Source organism: Ailuropoda melanoleuca, chromosome 12, assembly GCF_002007445.2.
Source record: "Ailuropoda melanoleuca isolate Jingjing chromosome 12, ASM200744v2, whole genome shotgun sequence".
Lineage (NCBI taxonomy): Eukaryota > Metazoa > Chordata > Mammalia > Carnivora > Ursidae > Ailuropoda > Ailuropoda melanoleuca.
Window position 1 is genome coordinate 1,617,024 of NC_048229.1, and position 14,613 is coordinate 1,631,636.

Below are 14,613 nucleotides of genomic sequence, written 5' to 3' on the forward strand. Positions count from 1 at the left end.
GGTCAATTTAGGCAAAGCCACCGTTTGTTCATCCTCTTTCCTTAATCAGACAGATGTGTGTTGGGTGTCTGCCACGTGCCAGGCATCACGGGAGAGCCCGAAACGAAAGGATTGGCGTCCTCCACCCAGAGCACGAGCTGTCAGTGCCCCCTCCCAGCCAGGCCCCTACAGCAGAAGCATCCCGCCTGGCTTGTGGCTCCAGGTTCTGACCACGCGCACTCTAACGGAAGTGTTGCTGATGGTCTGGACAAGGGACGGGAAGGGCTGGAGAGTCGGGCACGAAGAGACGGCAGATAGGGGGTCACCTGATGCCCGCAGCACCCACGAGGCAGGGCGGGATCATGGCCTCGGGGGCATCAGACTCACACACTTGGGGTCACATCCTGGCCCTGCCCTGTGGGCAGCTCAGCCGTAGCTCGGCGGGCAGGTTGCCCAGCTCCTCCAGCTGGCAGGTTCTTTGCAAGATTAAAATAGTTCTACTTGCATTCATTTTAATATAAGACACAGAATGCCCAACAAATAACAACGAAGGTGATGAAGACGTTTCACCACCCGAGATACGGGAAACCTCAGGTGGGATGTTGCCAGGCTGATTCAGCTGTCCAGTGCGTCTGGGCTCTGGCGTCTGAATCTTCCACACTTTTGGCCTTCCTCTCATGGTTACAAAGTGGCTGCCATAGCTCCAATAATCACACCCATATGTGATAGCATCCCAAGAAGGAAGGAAGGGATGGATGAAAAAAGGGGCTTGCTTTTCAGGTGCTTTTCTCTTAGCTGAGGAAAACGTCTTCCAGTAGTTCTACCAGACTTGCTGCTGCTTCTCGCTGGGCAGACCGGGGCCACGTGCCCGGCGCCAAGAGAGGACTAGGATTCCTGCCAACAGCTTACCAGTGGTGTATCTGGCCAGCAATAGACCCCTCCTTCCACCCCTTGAGTTTATTCCAACGTCGTTGGGTTGGAATCCGATGAGACCGTCTACACGTGCAGGGGAGGTTCCTGGAGGCCTGGACAAGACCGCCTTAAAACCAGCCTGGTCTGGGTGTAGTTGGAGCCATTCATTGTATGTCTCCTACGCGGCCCCTGAGAGAGAGCGTTCCAGCTGGAGCTGTACCCGCCCCCCGCCCCGAGGTCGCAGAGGCTCAGGCTGAGAACCTTCCCGGTGTGCGGTTTGGGTTGTGGCAATGTTACGATTTTGCTTTAAATACTCGAGAGCGTGAAGGCCGGACACTGTGAGTGAGTGTGGCATCAGCTGCAGCCGCCGGGCATCGCGGTGCTGGCCAGGCTGTCCGTGTCTGTGTGCACACACATGTTACCACCCGCACCCTCCATCCTAAAGGATGTTGGTGTTACACCATTTCTGCCGCCCCCACGCAAGGCTCCGCGAGTAGGGGGCCCACCTCCTCCCAGACCAGCTGTTCTCCAGACCACCCAGGGTGCGTGTGTGTTAGACTATGCGATGTTTGTAAAAATCTTAAATGCCTTTATATGGCACATATACACACACTTTCCTGCCCCCCATGGCTCTCTGTTGCACACGTGCAGTGTGCCCGAGCCTGCGAGGGTCTCTGCCTGTTCCCGTCGGTCCGGAGCTAGCAGACCTGGGCTGGCCATCTCTGCCCTCCTAGCTCCCTGAGTTTGATGGGACGGGGACGTCCAGGCCTTCCTCACCACGGATGGGGGCAACTCACGTGCACGCGCATGCATAGACACGTTCGCGCACACAAGCCTGGGGCTCGCAAGCAAGCAGAGCAGGCAAACAGGGACAAGGAGAGCCTAGGTGGCCCCCACACCGCAGCCCCCACAGTGTCCCCTCTCTCGGCCCCCAGCCGCACTGCTGCCACGGAGACGAGTACCATACGGAGAGCAGCCGGGGCTCCGACCTCTCGGACATCATGGAGGAGGACGAGGAGGAGCTCTACTCTGAGATGCAGCTGGAGGACGGGGGCAGGAGGAGGCCCAGCGGCACATCCCACAACGCCCTCAAGGTCAGTGGCCCAGGGTCACCGGCTCCCACCACGCGGCCTGGAGCTCCCCTTCCCTGTCCTTCTGTCGGGGCTGTGGGTGGCTGTGGACGGCCTGGCCCTGCTGTGGGGAAACCGTGGGTTTGGGTCGGCTTATTCCTCGTTGTTGAGTTTGTGTTCGGAAACTCCCCCAACCTCCTGTCCTGCGCTCGGCCCAAAAGTGCGGGAGGAGGGGTTGGGGAGAGTCTGGTACCCTCAGGGTGCCCAGCTCTGTGCCAGGAACTGAGTGGGAAAGAACAGAACAGGGAGGCCCCCCCCCCGCCGGCCCAGCAGCTGGAGAGTAGGCCTTGGAGCCACACTAGGGGCTGGAGAGGAGTGGGGCCAGGGAAGAAGATGGGGTGGCCGGTGCTCCAGGGGGCATGGAAGCCAGGGGGGGTGGCGTGTTGGGGGCAACATGGGGTCCACACGCAGGCCCCTTCGTGGATGCCTCCCCCAGAGCCCCACATTCTCTGCTCCCACCTCCAGTGCAGCTGCTGGCGATGGGGCTCATGGGGGTCACCTTCACGGAACCTGAGCTTGAGGCCTCCAAAAGCCAAGTAGGAGACTCACTCTCGTGTGCGTGTCCACGCGCTGCCCGTGTCCTCGGGCCTTCGCTCCCACAGCGTGAGCTGCCCGCCTCTGCACCGGGCCCTGCACCAGGGTGGGAGAGCAGCGTGGCCGCCATCCTCCAGCCGTTCCCATCCTGGGGCGGAGGGGGAGACAGACAAAGGACGGCTGCTAGGACCCTTGTGGGCTTTGCAAATGAAAAAGGCCCCGGAGAGGAAAATCCCACTGGGGATAAAGCACCCCACCTCTAGGACACAGAAGCATGTATCGAATGGCGGATAGAAGGCAACCTCCCTATCTGGCTGGCAAGTCACTGCAACTTGCACAGACAAGGCTCCGATGTTGTCCCAGCAAAGGTCCCTGACAGGGCCTTGGAGACACTCGTCACCGAAGCACATGCCGGAGTCCTGGGCAAACCCTGCGTGGTGGCGGCTCCTCTCACTGCTGGCGGCTCCTCCGAGCCTCTGGCCAGCTCCCACAGCGTCACCGGCCAGCGGGACTCCCAGTAACCTTCCTTGAGGGAGGCAGACCCCAGGCCTCCCCTGGTCTGGTCTGACACCCCCGACTCCCCATGCTTTGCCTGCAGGTGCTCACAGGTGGGCTGGGCAAAGCCTGGATCTGTTTTTCCATGACGCTTCTCTTTCCGATGCAGAAAGCTCTAGGGGCAGCACTTCCTGCAAATGGTTTAGCAAAGAAGCAAAAGTTTGCCTTTTCTCCTGGGCGCGAGGCCCGAAGAGCAGCAAGTTCAGTATAAAAGCCCACGGCCTGGTGCCGCCCTGCCAGCGGGGGGGCCCCTGGGAGAGGCCGTCTGGGAGCTAACAGTGGGCAGAGTGGCTCATTTCGATTTGCCCACAGTGCTGTCCCATTTTTTTTTTTTTTAATCAGGAGATTTTATAGGCTGGTCTGGACTTCTGAGTTCTTAGAAAGTTGGACAGTTTGGGGATCTGGCATCGCTGGGCTCAGCTTCCCGCCATTTCCTGCAGCTGAGCCAGCTTCCCCCAGACCAGCCCTTCTTCACGCTCACAAACACATGGGGTGTCAGGTTAGCAAAGGGGAGGGGTCTGGTCAGCGGCCAGGGCACTCGCCCAGGCCCTCACTGCCGGTACCGAGCTCCTGCCCCTGTGTCCGATGGGGTAAATGCACCAGGGTCCCCAGCTTCCAGAGCCCCACGCGGGCCCAGGGAGGAAGGGCCTTCTGGCAAAGCAGTCGGGTGCGCTCCCTGCTCAGCGGGCATGGAGGATGGGCTCGGGGATGCCCCAGCAGAGAGAACCTGTGTGCGGCCACAGTGGCTAGGCACCTCCAGCCTGGGGCAGCTCCGGGGAGAGCGCTGTGCCAGGCGGGCCCAGGATGGTGGGACACGGCTCCCCGTGCGCCCTGGGCCAGGATCCGGAGAGCCAGGCCAACCAGGTCCTCTGCAGACGCGGGCGGAGCTCGGCTGTGCACAGCGCACAGCCCGGGGCCAGAAGGCGCATAAGGGCCAAGGCCCGGCTGTCACACACGTACTCAGCCGCTAGCGAAGCACTGGCCTCGACAGTGGTGGGCGGGGCCTCCGCGGGCTCCGCCTCCGCCGCACCAATCCCGCCCCTCCCCGAAACAGCCGCAGTCTGGAGCTCAGGGGGGTGCAGGCCTCCCGGGGGCCGCGCGTCCCCTGCTGCACGCTGTCCCCAGCGGGCAAGCCGCGGCCGGCCTCCCCTCCTCTCAGCGCACCGCCGGCTCCAGGCTGCGACCGTGGCCAGGGCGCGCGCCCCCCTGCCCTGCACCAGGCGCCATCCGTTAACCTTGTGTTCTCATTTCAGAGCCCGGCCAGAGCATGCCTTTCGCCCCCACGAGTACACGCATGCTTGCTGCCCCTCATGGCCCCTGAGACTAATTCTGTCTGTTTTCTTTCCTCCCCCCCATGTCACTTGGGTCACACCCCGTGTTAACACACCACCCCCTTAAGGAGTGCTCTCAGAGTAGCAGCACTGAGGGGCTCTTCCTGGAGCAGCCGGAGCACCCCCAGCAGACCCAGCATAGTACCAGGCTGTTCAGTATCCCCGAAGTAACCGAGGAGGGAGAGCACCTCGAGCTCTTGCACAAACAGGGCCTAGGGTACTCGGCCTGGGCCCGCACGCGCCGTGGGGACGAGGCCCCACAGGCCTCCTGGCTCCCAGCCAAGCCCAGGGGCCCGGGGTTCGGACCCCGAGCCGAGGACTCCGCCCTGGAAGACAGAGGCTGCCGGTCCCGCCGCGCGGCCAGCAGGAGCCCCGACAGTGGCCTGGACTGTGGGAGTGAGGAGGGAGAGCTACGGTTCAGCTTCAGGAGCACGGCCAAGTGCAGCCCGGGCCCCGGACACTGTCCCTGTAGGAGAAGCCTGAGGCCTCTGCTGGCCCGGCGGCGGACGCTGACCCGGCAAAGCAGCATCGAGGAGGACTTTGGGGAGCAAGTGGACCCCAGCGACGTCCTCCGGAGCGATGACGCCCACCCGAGCCCAGAGAGATCCGCCCCCAGGAAGTATGGCTGGGAGGAGCCCCCGGGGCACCAAGGCTGGCGGGATGTCTGGAAGAAAAGCATAAACATGCCCGACAGTAGGGCCACTGCCCAAGAGGCACCTCCCCGGGTGGCAGAAGGCCCTTTGGTGTGTGAAGTCAGCTTCCTTCTCACATCTGCTTGCCAAACCAATCCATTTTCATTCTTTTCCCCGATTTTTTTCTGTTGGTGTCCATCCCTGGGGAGCCTCTCTGCTGGCTGTCGTTCATTTCCATGCATTTTGATTTCAGTCCCATTGCTTCCCGATCTTTGACCATGCTGACGATCTCTTTACTTTGCTTTAGAATACTGACCCCCCCCTCCCAGAATCAGCGACGATTATGGCTGCTTTGATTAAAGGACAACTGAATCTAAATTTTAATTAAGGGTTAGCTGAACTGTGATGATCCGAAAGTTTGGCAACACCTATTTTTTCAAAACAAACCCCGGGGACCTGCTGCAACCACTACCGGCACAGTCGCGGCGTTTTCGTATTGCGGCTGTGGGTTTCAGCTGGTGGTGTGTTTTGTTCTTCACCCATAACTGGAAAAGACAAATGAGGAGCAATCATTGAAGGAAACCCATTTTTGCATATTGTTTCCAAAGTGGTTTTTTTTTTTCCCTTCCCCTTTCCTTCCGCGGGGCAGTTTTCAGAATGAATTTTCCATCATCAGCTCTAGACGCACCCCCCTGCCTTGTGCTCCTGGCTTTTAGGACGTTGTCCAGAGTAGGGCTTCATTCAAGGCTTCATTCATCTTTATATTGTGTCCCCTTTCCAGAACATTTGCTCCTGTCATGCTGAACTTTTCCATGAAAACACAGGTGAGCCGCCGCGGGCGCCAGGCCTGGGGTCTGAGCCCGTGCAGCCGTGGTCTGTCCACGCGAGGGCGACGATGCGGACCCCGCTGAGTCACCCACCACCTGTGGCCCACACCCTGTCCCCCTCCTGTAACGAGCCGTCTAGTCACTGGGACTCCCTGTGCCCCTGAGAACGACCTGACTCCAACTACTTACTAGGGAGCTGGAGGTTTCACTATGATTCTCTCATGACTCTGACCTGTAGTGCAAATTAGAAGCAAACCCGTCCGTAAAGGAGAACCATCCAAGTCAGCCCTGAGAATTGATGGGTCTCTTTGGATTAGGGCCAAGATGTTGCCGTGAGTTTCAAAGCTGATAACGCACAGAAACTTCTGTCTTTGAGTTTCCGGTAACTCACAGCGTGTCCAGGCGGGATGTTTGGAAGTGCAGTGCCCCCCCCCCGCCCCCATCCGCGAGCGCCGCGGGAGGGCGGCGTTCCTGAGACTAGCTGAGGGTGGTGGGGTCAGAGGTGCCAGAGCTGCGACAAGCTGGGCTTGAGCCAGTCTCGCTCCGGTTCCAAGAATTTGGCTTTGGCCGCAGGAGCCGCAGAGAACGGAGGCTCCCATGGAGTCCCTTCTCGCCCCCACTCCCCTCTGTGTGTCGAGAAACAGCTCTGCTGTGGAAGACGGGGTGGCTGGGGCGAGCAGCCTTTTTCCTTTCCAGGTTATTCAGCTAACCTTTCAGTTAAAAGCTACGTTTAGTTGCCTTTAGAGCTTTTGCCTCTGAGTTGGATTGGTCTGGCTAACTTAATTCTTCCGTTCCCCAAGGCTGGCGAGACTCATGACGGTGCTGTTGTTGTGTCTTTAGATTTTAGGAAACCCGGTGTCCGCAGGACGGGCTGACAGGGCGGATCACGTGCGCCGGCGGTTCTCCCACGGCAGTGCTGGTCCTCAGCGGTCCCGGCCAACGATGGTCCCGTCCATCGGTTAGTGGGCCTGACTGACCCCTTTCTCTCTCTTCCGACCCCAGTGCACACGGCTGCTCAGTCCTTCATCTGAACATGTTTACAAACTTACAAGGAGTAGCATTTTCAACCACGTACAGAAAACTCTCTGTTACTTATGGCAAAAGAAGGCAGAAAGAGCGTAAGAGAAATGAAACCTAGTTGTAAGTATTCTCGAATATCATATTGGCTTTTTACGTTGTCAATCTTCTCCCTACCAACTTTTTTCTTCCCTGGAGAAGCCAAACCACGTCAGGCCTGGAGAGATTGCAATGTGCTGCCAGCTCCTGCTCTCATGAGATGCTCGTGGTCAAAGAAGCAGGAGTGGCAGCTAAACTCCAAGCACCTAAATAAGCCTGAGTAATGGAGAGTTCTCTGCATGAAGTGTTTCGGCAGCCGGGGCTCAAAGCAGTGGGAAACCCCAGGAGGCCTGATGTGGCCTCCAGAGCGTGGGCCGTCCTCTGCGTGCTCACCTCCTTGCTCGTGAGCCCTCCTCTGGCACCCCATGCTCATTCCCTTCATTCCGTTTTGGGAGTGAGCCAGTCTTGCTGCAAGCTGTCATTTCAGCCCCTGTAACCTACCCGGTGAGGAAGGGAGCGGTAGGTGAAGGTCAGAAGGGAAGATTTCTACTGTTCATCCCACTGGAATGAATTGTGGCAAAAACAATTCCAAAAGGTATTTGCACGAGATAATGGAACTTCGTAATCAGCCCAAACAAACTGGCCTTTTGTGAAAGGGCACACACGCGTGAAAACAAGGCAGGGAGAGCTGCGAAGGGAGCAGACGTATAGGAGACCGACTCAGGGCTCTGGGGAAGCAGCTTAGGGGCCTCCAGACACCTGCACACACGGCTCTTGTCGCAGCCACGCAGCTGACGTGTAGGAGACGGCCGCCTCCTTTCATGTCAACTGACAAGACAGACTTGATGATGCAAAACAGACCCTCTAAAATACTGTCCTTCTTCCAGACTTTTCTTCCCTTTAGAGTCCAGACAACAGGGAAGAATAGTTTCCTCTTCCACCTTTAGGGTTTTAGAATGTTTCTATTGATCAGTAAAAATGTCAGAGAACACTCAAGATCCTGGAGAAAAGGAGTCTTTTCAGTTAGCTGAAAAGTGACAGAGTACGCGCAGCCCCGTCTGGCGAACGCTGGTCTGCCCCGTTCCGGATCCCCGGGCAGGGTTATGCCATGCTGGGCCCGGGTAGGTTCGGGACTCTAAACCCGGTTTCCATGGCGCCCCCACGTTCACGTGATCTGCGTGCCACACCCCCATGACAGTGACCGAGCTCGAAGGGTGTTCCTGGCCTAGAAGGTGCACGGCTCGGGGGACCGGCCGCCTTTAGAAACGAGGTGGGGCGGGGCCGGTGCGCAGCCCAGACTGGGTTCTTCTCTGCTGCTCAGGAGGGTTTCTGAGTCTTCGTTTGACTGTCGCTGTCATGCGTGAAGACCACAGCTGGTTCATGGCGTGAACTGCTGTGCACGCGGCGGAAGCGTTAGCGGCGAGGGCGCTGGGGTTCTGCTGGAACTCCATCCCCGGCCTCCTGGGACATGGAGGGAAGAGGGACATGGCCGTGCTGCAAACGGCCCGAGGGGCGTGGAGGCTGAGGGGAGACATGGGAGCCTCTGACGGCCCTCTGATCGGGTGTGTCTTACCGTAAAGAAATCAGAAGGCTGCACGTGTGTTTTCATCTTTATAAAACACTAGTTAAATTAGCAGAAAGAGAATAATGCTAACATTTTAACCAAAAAAAAAGCCTCTTAATGCAGTCCAAAAAGTGCTAAATAAATCCGTGATGGATTTAACCGTACCTGACTTCTTACCACGTTGCGATGCAAGAAAACACATGAAAGCAAGATTAGTATCAAACACTTTGATTCACACACACACAGAAGCACCCATTAGGGTTTCAAGGACAAAAGTGAACAGTGTGCAGTTGGCAGCGGCCAGTGACCCTCGGGAACCGTCAGCGACATGCCAACAGACTTTTTTCCCCTCGTTCCGATTTAGTTCCATTTTTCTTGTGCAAATATCAGCGATTGTTTTAGAAATCTGCTCCACTCCAAAAGCATTATTTTCTTCTCCAGAGGAACTTAAGTCTGTGGACCATATAGTTCCTAAATATATTTTTATTTATTTATTATTATTTATTATTATTATTAGAGAGAGAGTAAGCATGAGCAGGGGAGGGGCAGAGGGAGAGAGAGAATCTTAAGCAGGCTTCATGCCCAGTGCAGAGCCCGATGTGGGGCTCGATCTCATGACACTGAGATCACGACCGGAGCCGAAATCAAGAGTCAGACACTTCACCAACTGAACCGCTTAGGCCCCCGAATGTATTTTAAGAAGCAGTGCATTTACGATTGACTCAAAATACTGTAATTTTCCGTATTCTCTGGGTTTCCTAAATTAAGAAAACTGATTTAAAGAGAGAGAAAGTACGTAGGTCCGGATGTAGTGACTTCTCGACCCTACAATCAGCCCGAGGAGGGCCTCCCGACACTGATCCGTGACTCACAGGAGGGTGGACTTGGGTGTGGTTTCTCGCGGGATCACATCTGGTCTTCGATCCATGTGAGGTGCCCACTCGAGAGGATGCCATTCTGACCCGGGGACTGTGACCTCCCCAGCGGCTCCCGTTCCCTCGACTGCTGTGGCCGCCGAGCTCACAGAACGAGGACGCGCAGCACGTGCTCTGAGGACAGACTAAAAAGGAACAAGTCCCGAAGCTTGGCCCTTTAGAAGGGAGACCCCTTTCCCATGGGTTTCCCTGCGAGGAGGAATCGAAACGCCGTGAAGTACGTTTAATATCAGACATGACATTGGACGTTACCAGTGAAGGGGTCGGTCTGAGTCAGGGACTGAGGGACGCTTGTTCTCGCAGCGCAAGTGGACTCGGGACCCCTGACTGTGCGCGTTCCGTGCAGAGCCTCCCTCCTGCCCTGCAAAGACCCCCTCTCCCTCTACCCAGCCGCAGTGACCCCAGGGCCAGGCCACTTCCACCTCAGGGCAGAGGGCACGAATGTCCACGCCAGGTCAGACCAGAGCTGGAGGCAGGCTCCTCGTCAGTCTGGCCTCCCAGCCACTCCGCAGTCGCTGGGGAAGCTGGGCCCGCGGACACACCCCACAGACGCCACTCTTCTCTCCCCGTCGAGGTCTGGGTCCCATAAAGTGCCTCACGCACCCTCTCTGGCAGGAGAGACAGTGGGGCCACCCCCTGCTCACACTGTGATTTACACACACCCCACTCCCTCCCCCATGCCAGAAAGGCTCCCAGGGCAGGGTGGGCAGCTCTGCTCGGGGCCCCTCCCACCCCCGTTTCCATTGCACCGGGACTCTGGCTGCAGCCTTCACGGGACCCAGCCTCAGATGTCCTCCCTGGCCTCCATGCCTCCGCAGCATGGCCACTCATCGTGCCGGGGGGATTCTGGGCCAAGGATGTGAAGACAGGATTGTCCACATCCTGGTCCCTGCCCGGGCCAGTCACTGAGGGCGTGCAGGCCCATGCAGACTGGAGGGCTGGCTCAGACCCCTCAAGCACCGTGGCCGTCATGGCCAGCCAGCCTGTTGGAGCTGACCTGGCCCCCGGTCCCTCATGCTGTCTGCCCTGCAAGCTTGGGCACCAGTGCCCTTAGAGATGGGCCAAGAACCCACTGGGCAGGAGCTTTCCCCTTCCTGGCATTTCTCCATGGGTGACTGGTCCACACTGCCACAAGCAGTGGGCTCCTCGTGCACACAGCCCAGAGAAGAAACGGCCCCCCTCTCATGCTGCTGCTGGTTTTCTCCGCCTCAGTGCACCCTGAGATTCCCAGCGGTCATGGCTTACGGTATCATCATGCTGTTTATTTAGGTAACATTGAAAATCAGGGGAAAGTATGGGATCTTTCCATTGACTCTAAACAAGACCAGGGCTTCACAAGGAGGTGAAGGAGGCCTGCCATTGACAAGTTTTGTTCCCTGGAAGAAGAGAAATTACTGAATTTCTAGATGATCTAGGCATCCTGAAAAGACCCTGAATTTAAATAATGCCAACAGTCCACCACATTTTAAAAATCAAACTTTCCTGCAGTTAAAGCACTTTTCATTTTTTGACTAATTTTTTTCCCGTGATGTCCTTGCGTCCGGCCCCCCTGTGCTTAGGGTGCTGGTCACCGCAGGCCTGGCCCTGCGCCACGGGCCGCCCCTACCGGGTGTTCTGCCTACTTCCGGGGAGCAGGACGGGGTCATGTGCCAGCATGTTCTCTCCCCCTCTTGCCATAATGACATATATTATGATATTTATAATGGTATCTAATTTAAACGTGTCTATAGGACAATTTCAAAAAACAACAATTTCTAGGGGTGCCCGGGGGGCTCAGTCGGTGAAGCGTCTGCCTTCGGCTCAGGTCATGATCTCAGGGTCCTGGGATCGAGTCCCACGTCCTGCTCTCTGCTCAGCGGGGAGCCTGCTTCTCCCTCCGCCACTCCCTCCGCTCATACGCTCTCTGTCTCTAATAAATAAAATCTTTAAAAAAAAGAATAATGTTTAGAAGCTGGATGACAGGTGGAGTTCTGTGAAGAATGCGTCTGTCACCGCTTACGTGTTTAGAGCTAAGCGAGCAGCTCAGTGAAGTCCCCCAATTTTGAGTCACATGCGAGTGCCTTTCGGCGCCCGTGGTGGGAGGCCGTCCCGCCTGCTCCGCTCGGCAGTGCACGACCTGCCCCGTGCCTGAGTTCCATGTCGGCTGCTGGCGTTTCAGACCCATTTGTGTCTGTCTGCATATTAACCACCAGTTTATTTTAAAGACAGAAGTTACGGTGCCTCCGACATCCCATCTTCTAAACCACACGTGTCTAAGCGTGGGCTGGGGGGTGTGGCCGGCGGGAATCACCCAGCGCTCTGCCTTTGTCCCCACATGCTCCCAGACGAGTACAGCGACCGGGACCGCCTTTCTCCAGACTTGTACGAGGAGTCGGAAACGGACCCCGGCGCTGAAGAGCTCCCAGCCCGGATCTTTGTGGCGCTTTTTGACTATGACCCCCTCACCATGTCCCCGAATCCAGATGCCGCGGAAGAAGAGCTTCCTTTTAAGGAAGGACAGATCATCAAGGTGGGGTCGGGCCGGGGCCCCCGGGTGGGGGGGGCACCCAGGGAAGGGGGCCGCTGTCACCACACAGTCATGCTGCCTTGGCTTTCCGACCGGCTCCAGGTCTATGGTGACAAGGACGCGGACGGCTTCTACCGCGGGGAGACCTGCGCCCGGCTCGGCCTCATTCCTTGTAACATGGTCTCAGAAATCCAAGCCGACGACGAGGAGATGATGGACCAGCTTCTGAGACAAGGCTTCCTTCCGCTGAACACGCCCGTGGAGAAAATAGGTAAGAGACTGCCCCCCTCGCCCCTGCACCTGCTGGCGGGGCCACTCCTGCCTTCCCAGCACCGGCCAGCTAGGAGCGGGAGGCAGTGTGGGCAGGGTCCAGTCGGTGCCACTTCAGGGGGCTCTGAGAAAGAACCCACTCTACAAACCAGGTGTAATCGTCCAGCGTGCTTCGCGGACATTTACGCACCCAGATACTGACAGAAACACAGGTGATTTTCTAATGGAAGCGGGGGTGCTGCCCCGCTTCCTGAAAGTCTGGCCCATCTGGAAAACAGACCACACTTGCTTTCTGGTTGTTCTTGCATGTTGTGTCCCCCCCCAAAATGTGTAAGTTTATACTGTGACCCCCACGGTGCTAGTGTCAGGAGGCGAAGCCTGTGGGAGGAGCGGGGGCCATGACTGTGGCGCTCCCAGAGGGGCGTCAGCGACCTTATGAAGGAGGCTCCACGGGCATCCCTCCCCTCCTCTACCCTGCGAGGACACGGGAGAAGACGCCGCCTGTGAACCAGGACGCGGAGCCTCCCCAGACCTGGACTCTGCAGCACCTCGGTCTCGGACTTCCAGCCCCCGGGGCCGTGAGGAGCGACTGTGCACTGCGCTCAGGCCACGCGCATGGACCAGGACGTCGGGGATGGGCCGTGAGCATCCGTCCGTCCCTAGAACGGGTCAGAGGGCAATGAGGTCATGCCGTGCTCTCCGTTCAGGTGGACATTGCCCATCCAAGGGGCAGCAAAGACGTTCGCCCTTTAATGCGGATGGATGACAAGCTCCTCCATTTACCTTGACCCAATTTGCGAGTGCAGTGCGTACACAGCAAAACCGTTTTCAGTGAGTTTAAACACCAGTACACTTATGATGTCTAATTTAGCCCGTATGCAGGGAGGACCTACTCATTACGAAGTGCAGGGAGGATTTACTCATTACGAAGGCCTTTGCTGTCTCTAAATAGCAGGAGACAGAAAAATCCGTTTTATGTCATTCATGTTTTGGGTTTTAATACTTCAAAACAGTAGGTTAACTTAGTTCTAAGTCAGATTTCAGAGACAAAATTCAGTGGTTCAAAGAATATGCATAATTTTAAGGATAATCACAAAATCAAATAAAATGTTTCAACCTCTTTGGTATGAGCGAACTCGCAGTCTGAAGTTAAAAGCCACATCTGATAGTTGGGGCTTCTGTGAGCATGCCGCCCGGATCAAGTCCACGAGCCGGAAGCTCTCTGAGCCGCCCGCCCCGACTCGCTTCCCGACGCCCTCTGACGGGTTCAGGGCGGGAGTGGGCTCTGCTCACCACAGACCCGAAGGCCTGCAAACGCTCCGCTGGAAAACAGTAGCTTGATCCATGTTACCAATTAGATTAAATGTCTGCTGTTTTGTTCTTTTTTTCTAAACGTGACTTTTGAGGGAACCGGACTGAGACACCACGGGCCCTTCTAGCGCTAGGAAGGATCCCTGTCTCTGCAGACTGAGTGCGCGCCTCCCGTGGCCGGGGCAGGACCTGGTGTCTGCATCGTGGCCCTCTTCCAGCACCCCGTGCAGTGAGACAGGAGGAAACGGGGTACGGACCGGAAAGAAGACAAACTGTTTTCTAGTCACAGATGACATGAAAATCTTAGAAAATCTCAAAGGATCTACGACAGAAGTTTCTGGAAATAACCAGTGAGCTTAGCAAGGTCAATGGATACTAAAGCAATCGTTTTTGTTAACTGGGAAAAATTTGAAGTTGACATTTAAAAGGTAATTCTATTTACAATGATGTGATAAAGACACGAGAAGGGAGGGGTTGAAGGCATTCAGGCTCTGTGTGGGGGAGACCGCCAACGCCGAGGAAGGAAATCCGAGGGCCCCCAAGTGAACAGGAGCCGTGTTCTCAGACTTCAGGCGGGGAAGACGTCCAACATCCCCCAACTGACCTGCAGATGGGACACACCCCCAGCCCACGTCCGTGCAGATGGGACACACCCCTAGTCCGCATCCGTGCGGGGATCCGTGTAGAATTGATGTGCTAAATCAAACATGTATGAAAAGGCAAAGGGACTACAGTTGCCCGAGCAATTTTTTAAAAGCACGGTGGAGGACTCGCGCAAGCGGGTATTACGAGTGGGCACACAGAGGAGCTGAAGGACACCGGGGGGGCCGCAGAGTCACAGCAATCTGGGGAACAAGGCGAATCTGGAAATGGACCGATGCCTGCACCGTCCACAGAGTTTCAGCCCAGGTAGGGGGCGGTTCAATGGGGAAGGGAGGGTCTTCTCCGTAATGGGTGCTGGAATCGAACAAAGAAAAATGAAGCTCAGGCCATATTCCTGCCAAACTCAAAACATGAACTCAAAATTGAACACGGTCTTAAGCATAAAAACTAAGACCGTGAAACTTCTAG

The 14,613-nt window shown here is 56.8% G+C and overlaps 1 protein-coding gene across 2 annotated transcripts in view; it reads left to right on the forward strand.

The window, feature by feature from the left end:
- RIMBP2 (RIMS binding protein 2) overlaps positions 1–14,613 on the forward strand; it is a 97,876-nt gene that overhangs the window by 64,717 nt on the left and 18,546 nt on the right. The window contains exons 14-18 of one of the 2 annotated variants that reach the window (XM_034638498.1): positions 1,827–1,985; positions 4,510–5,184; positions 6,741–6,858; positions 11,780–11,964; positions 12,064–12,232. In XM_034638498.1, coding sequence (XP_034494389.1) covers positions 1,827–1,985; positions 4,510–5,184; positions 6,741–6,858; positions 11,780–11,964; positions 12,064–12,232 — 1,306 coding nt within the window. Of the gene's footprint in view, positions 1–1,826; positions 1,986–4,509; positions 5,185–6,740; positions 6,859–11,779; positions 11,965–12,063; positions 12,235–14,613 lie in introns of those variants that run through there. The other variant, XM_034638497.1, reaches the window with a different exon arrangement.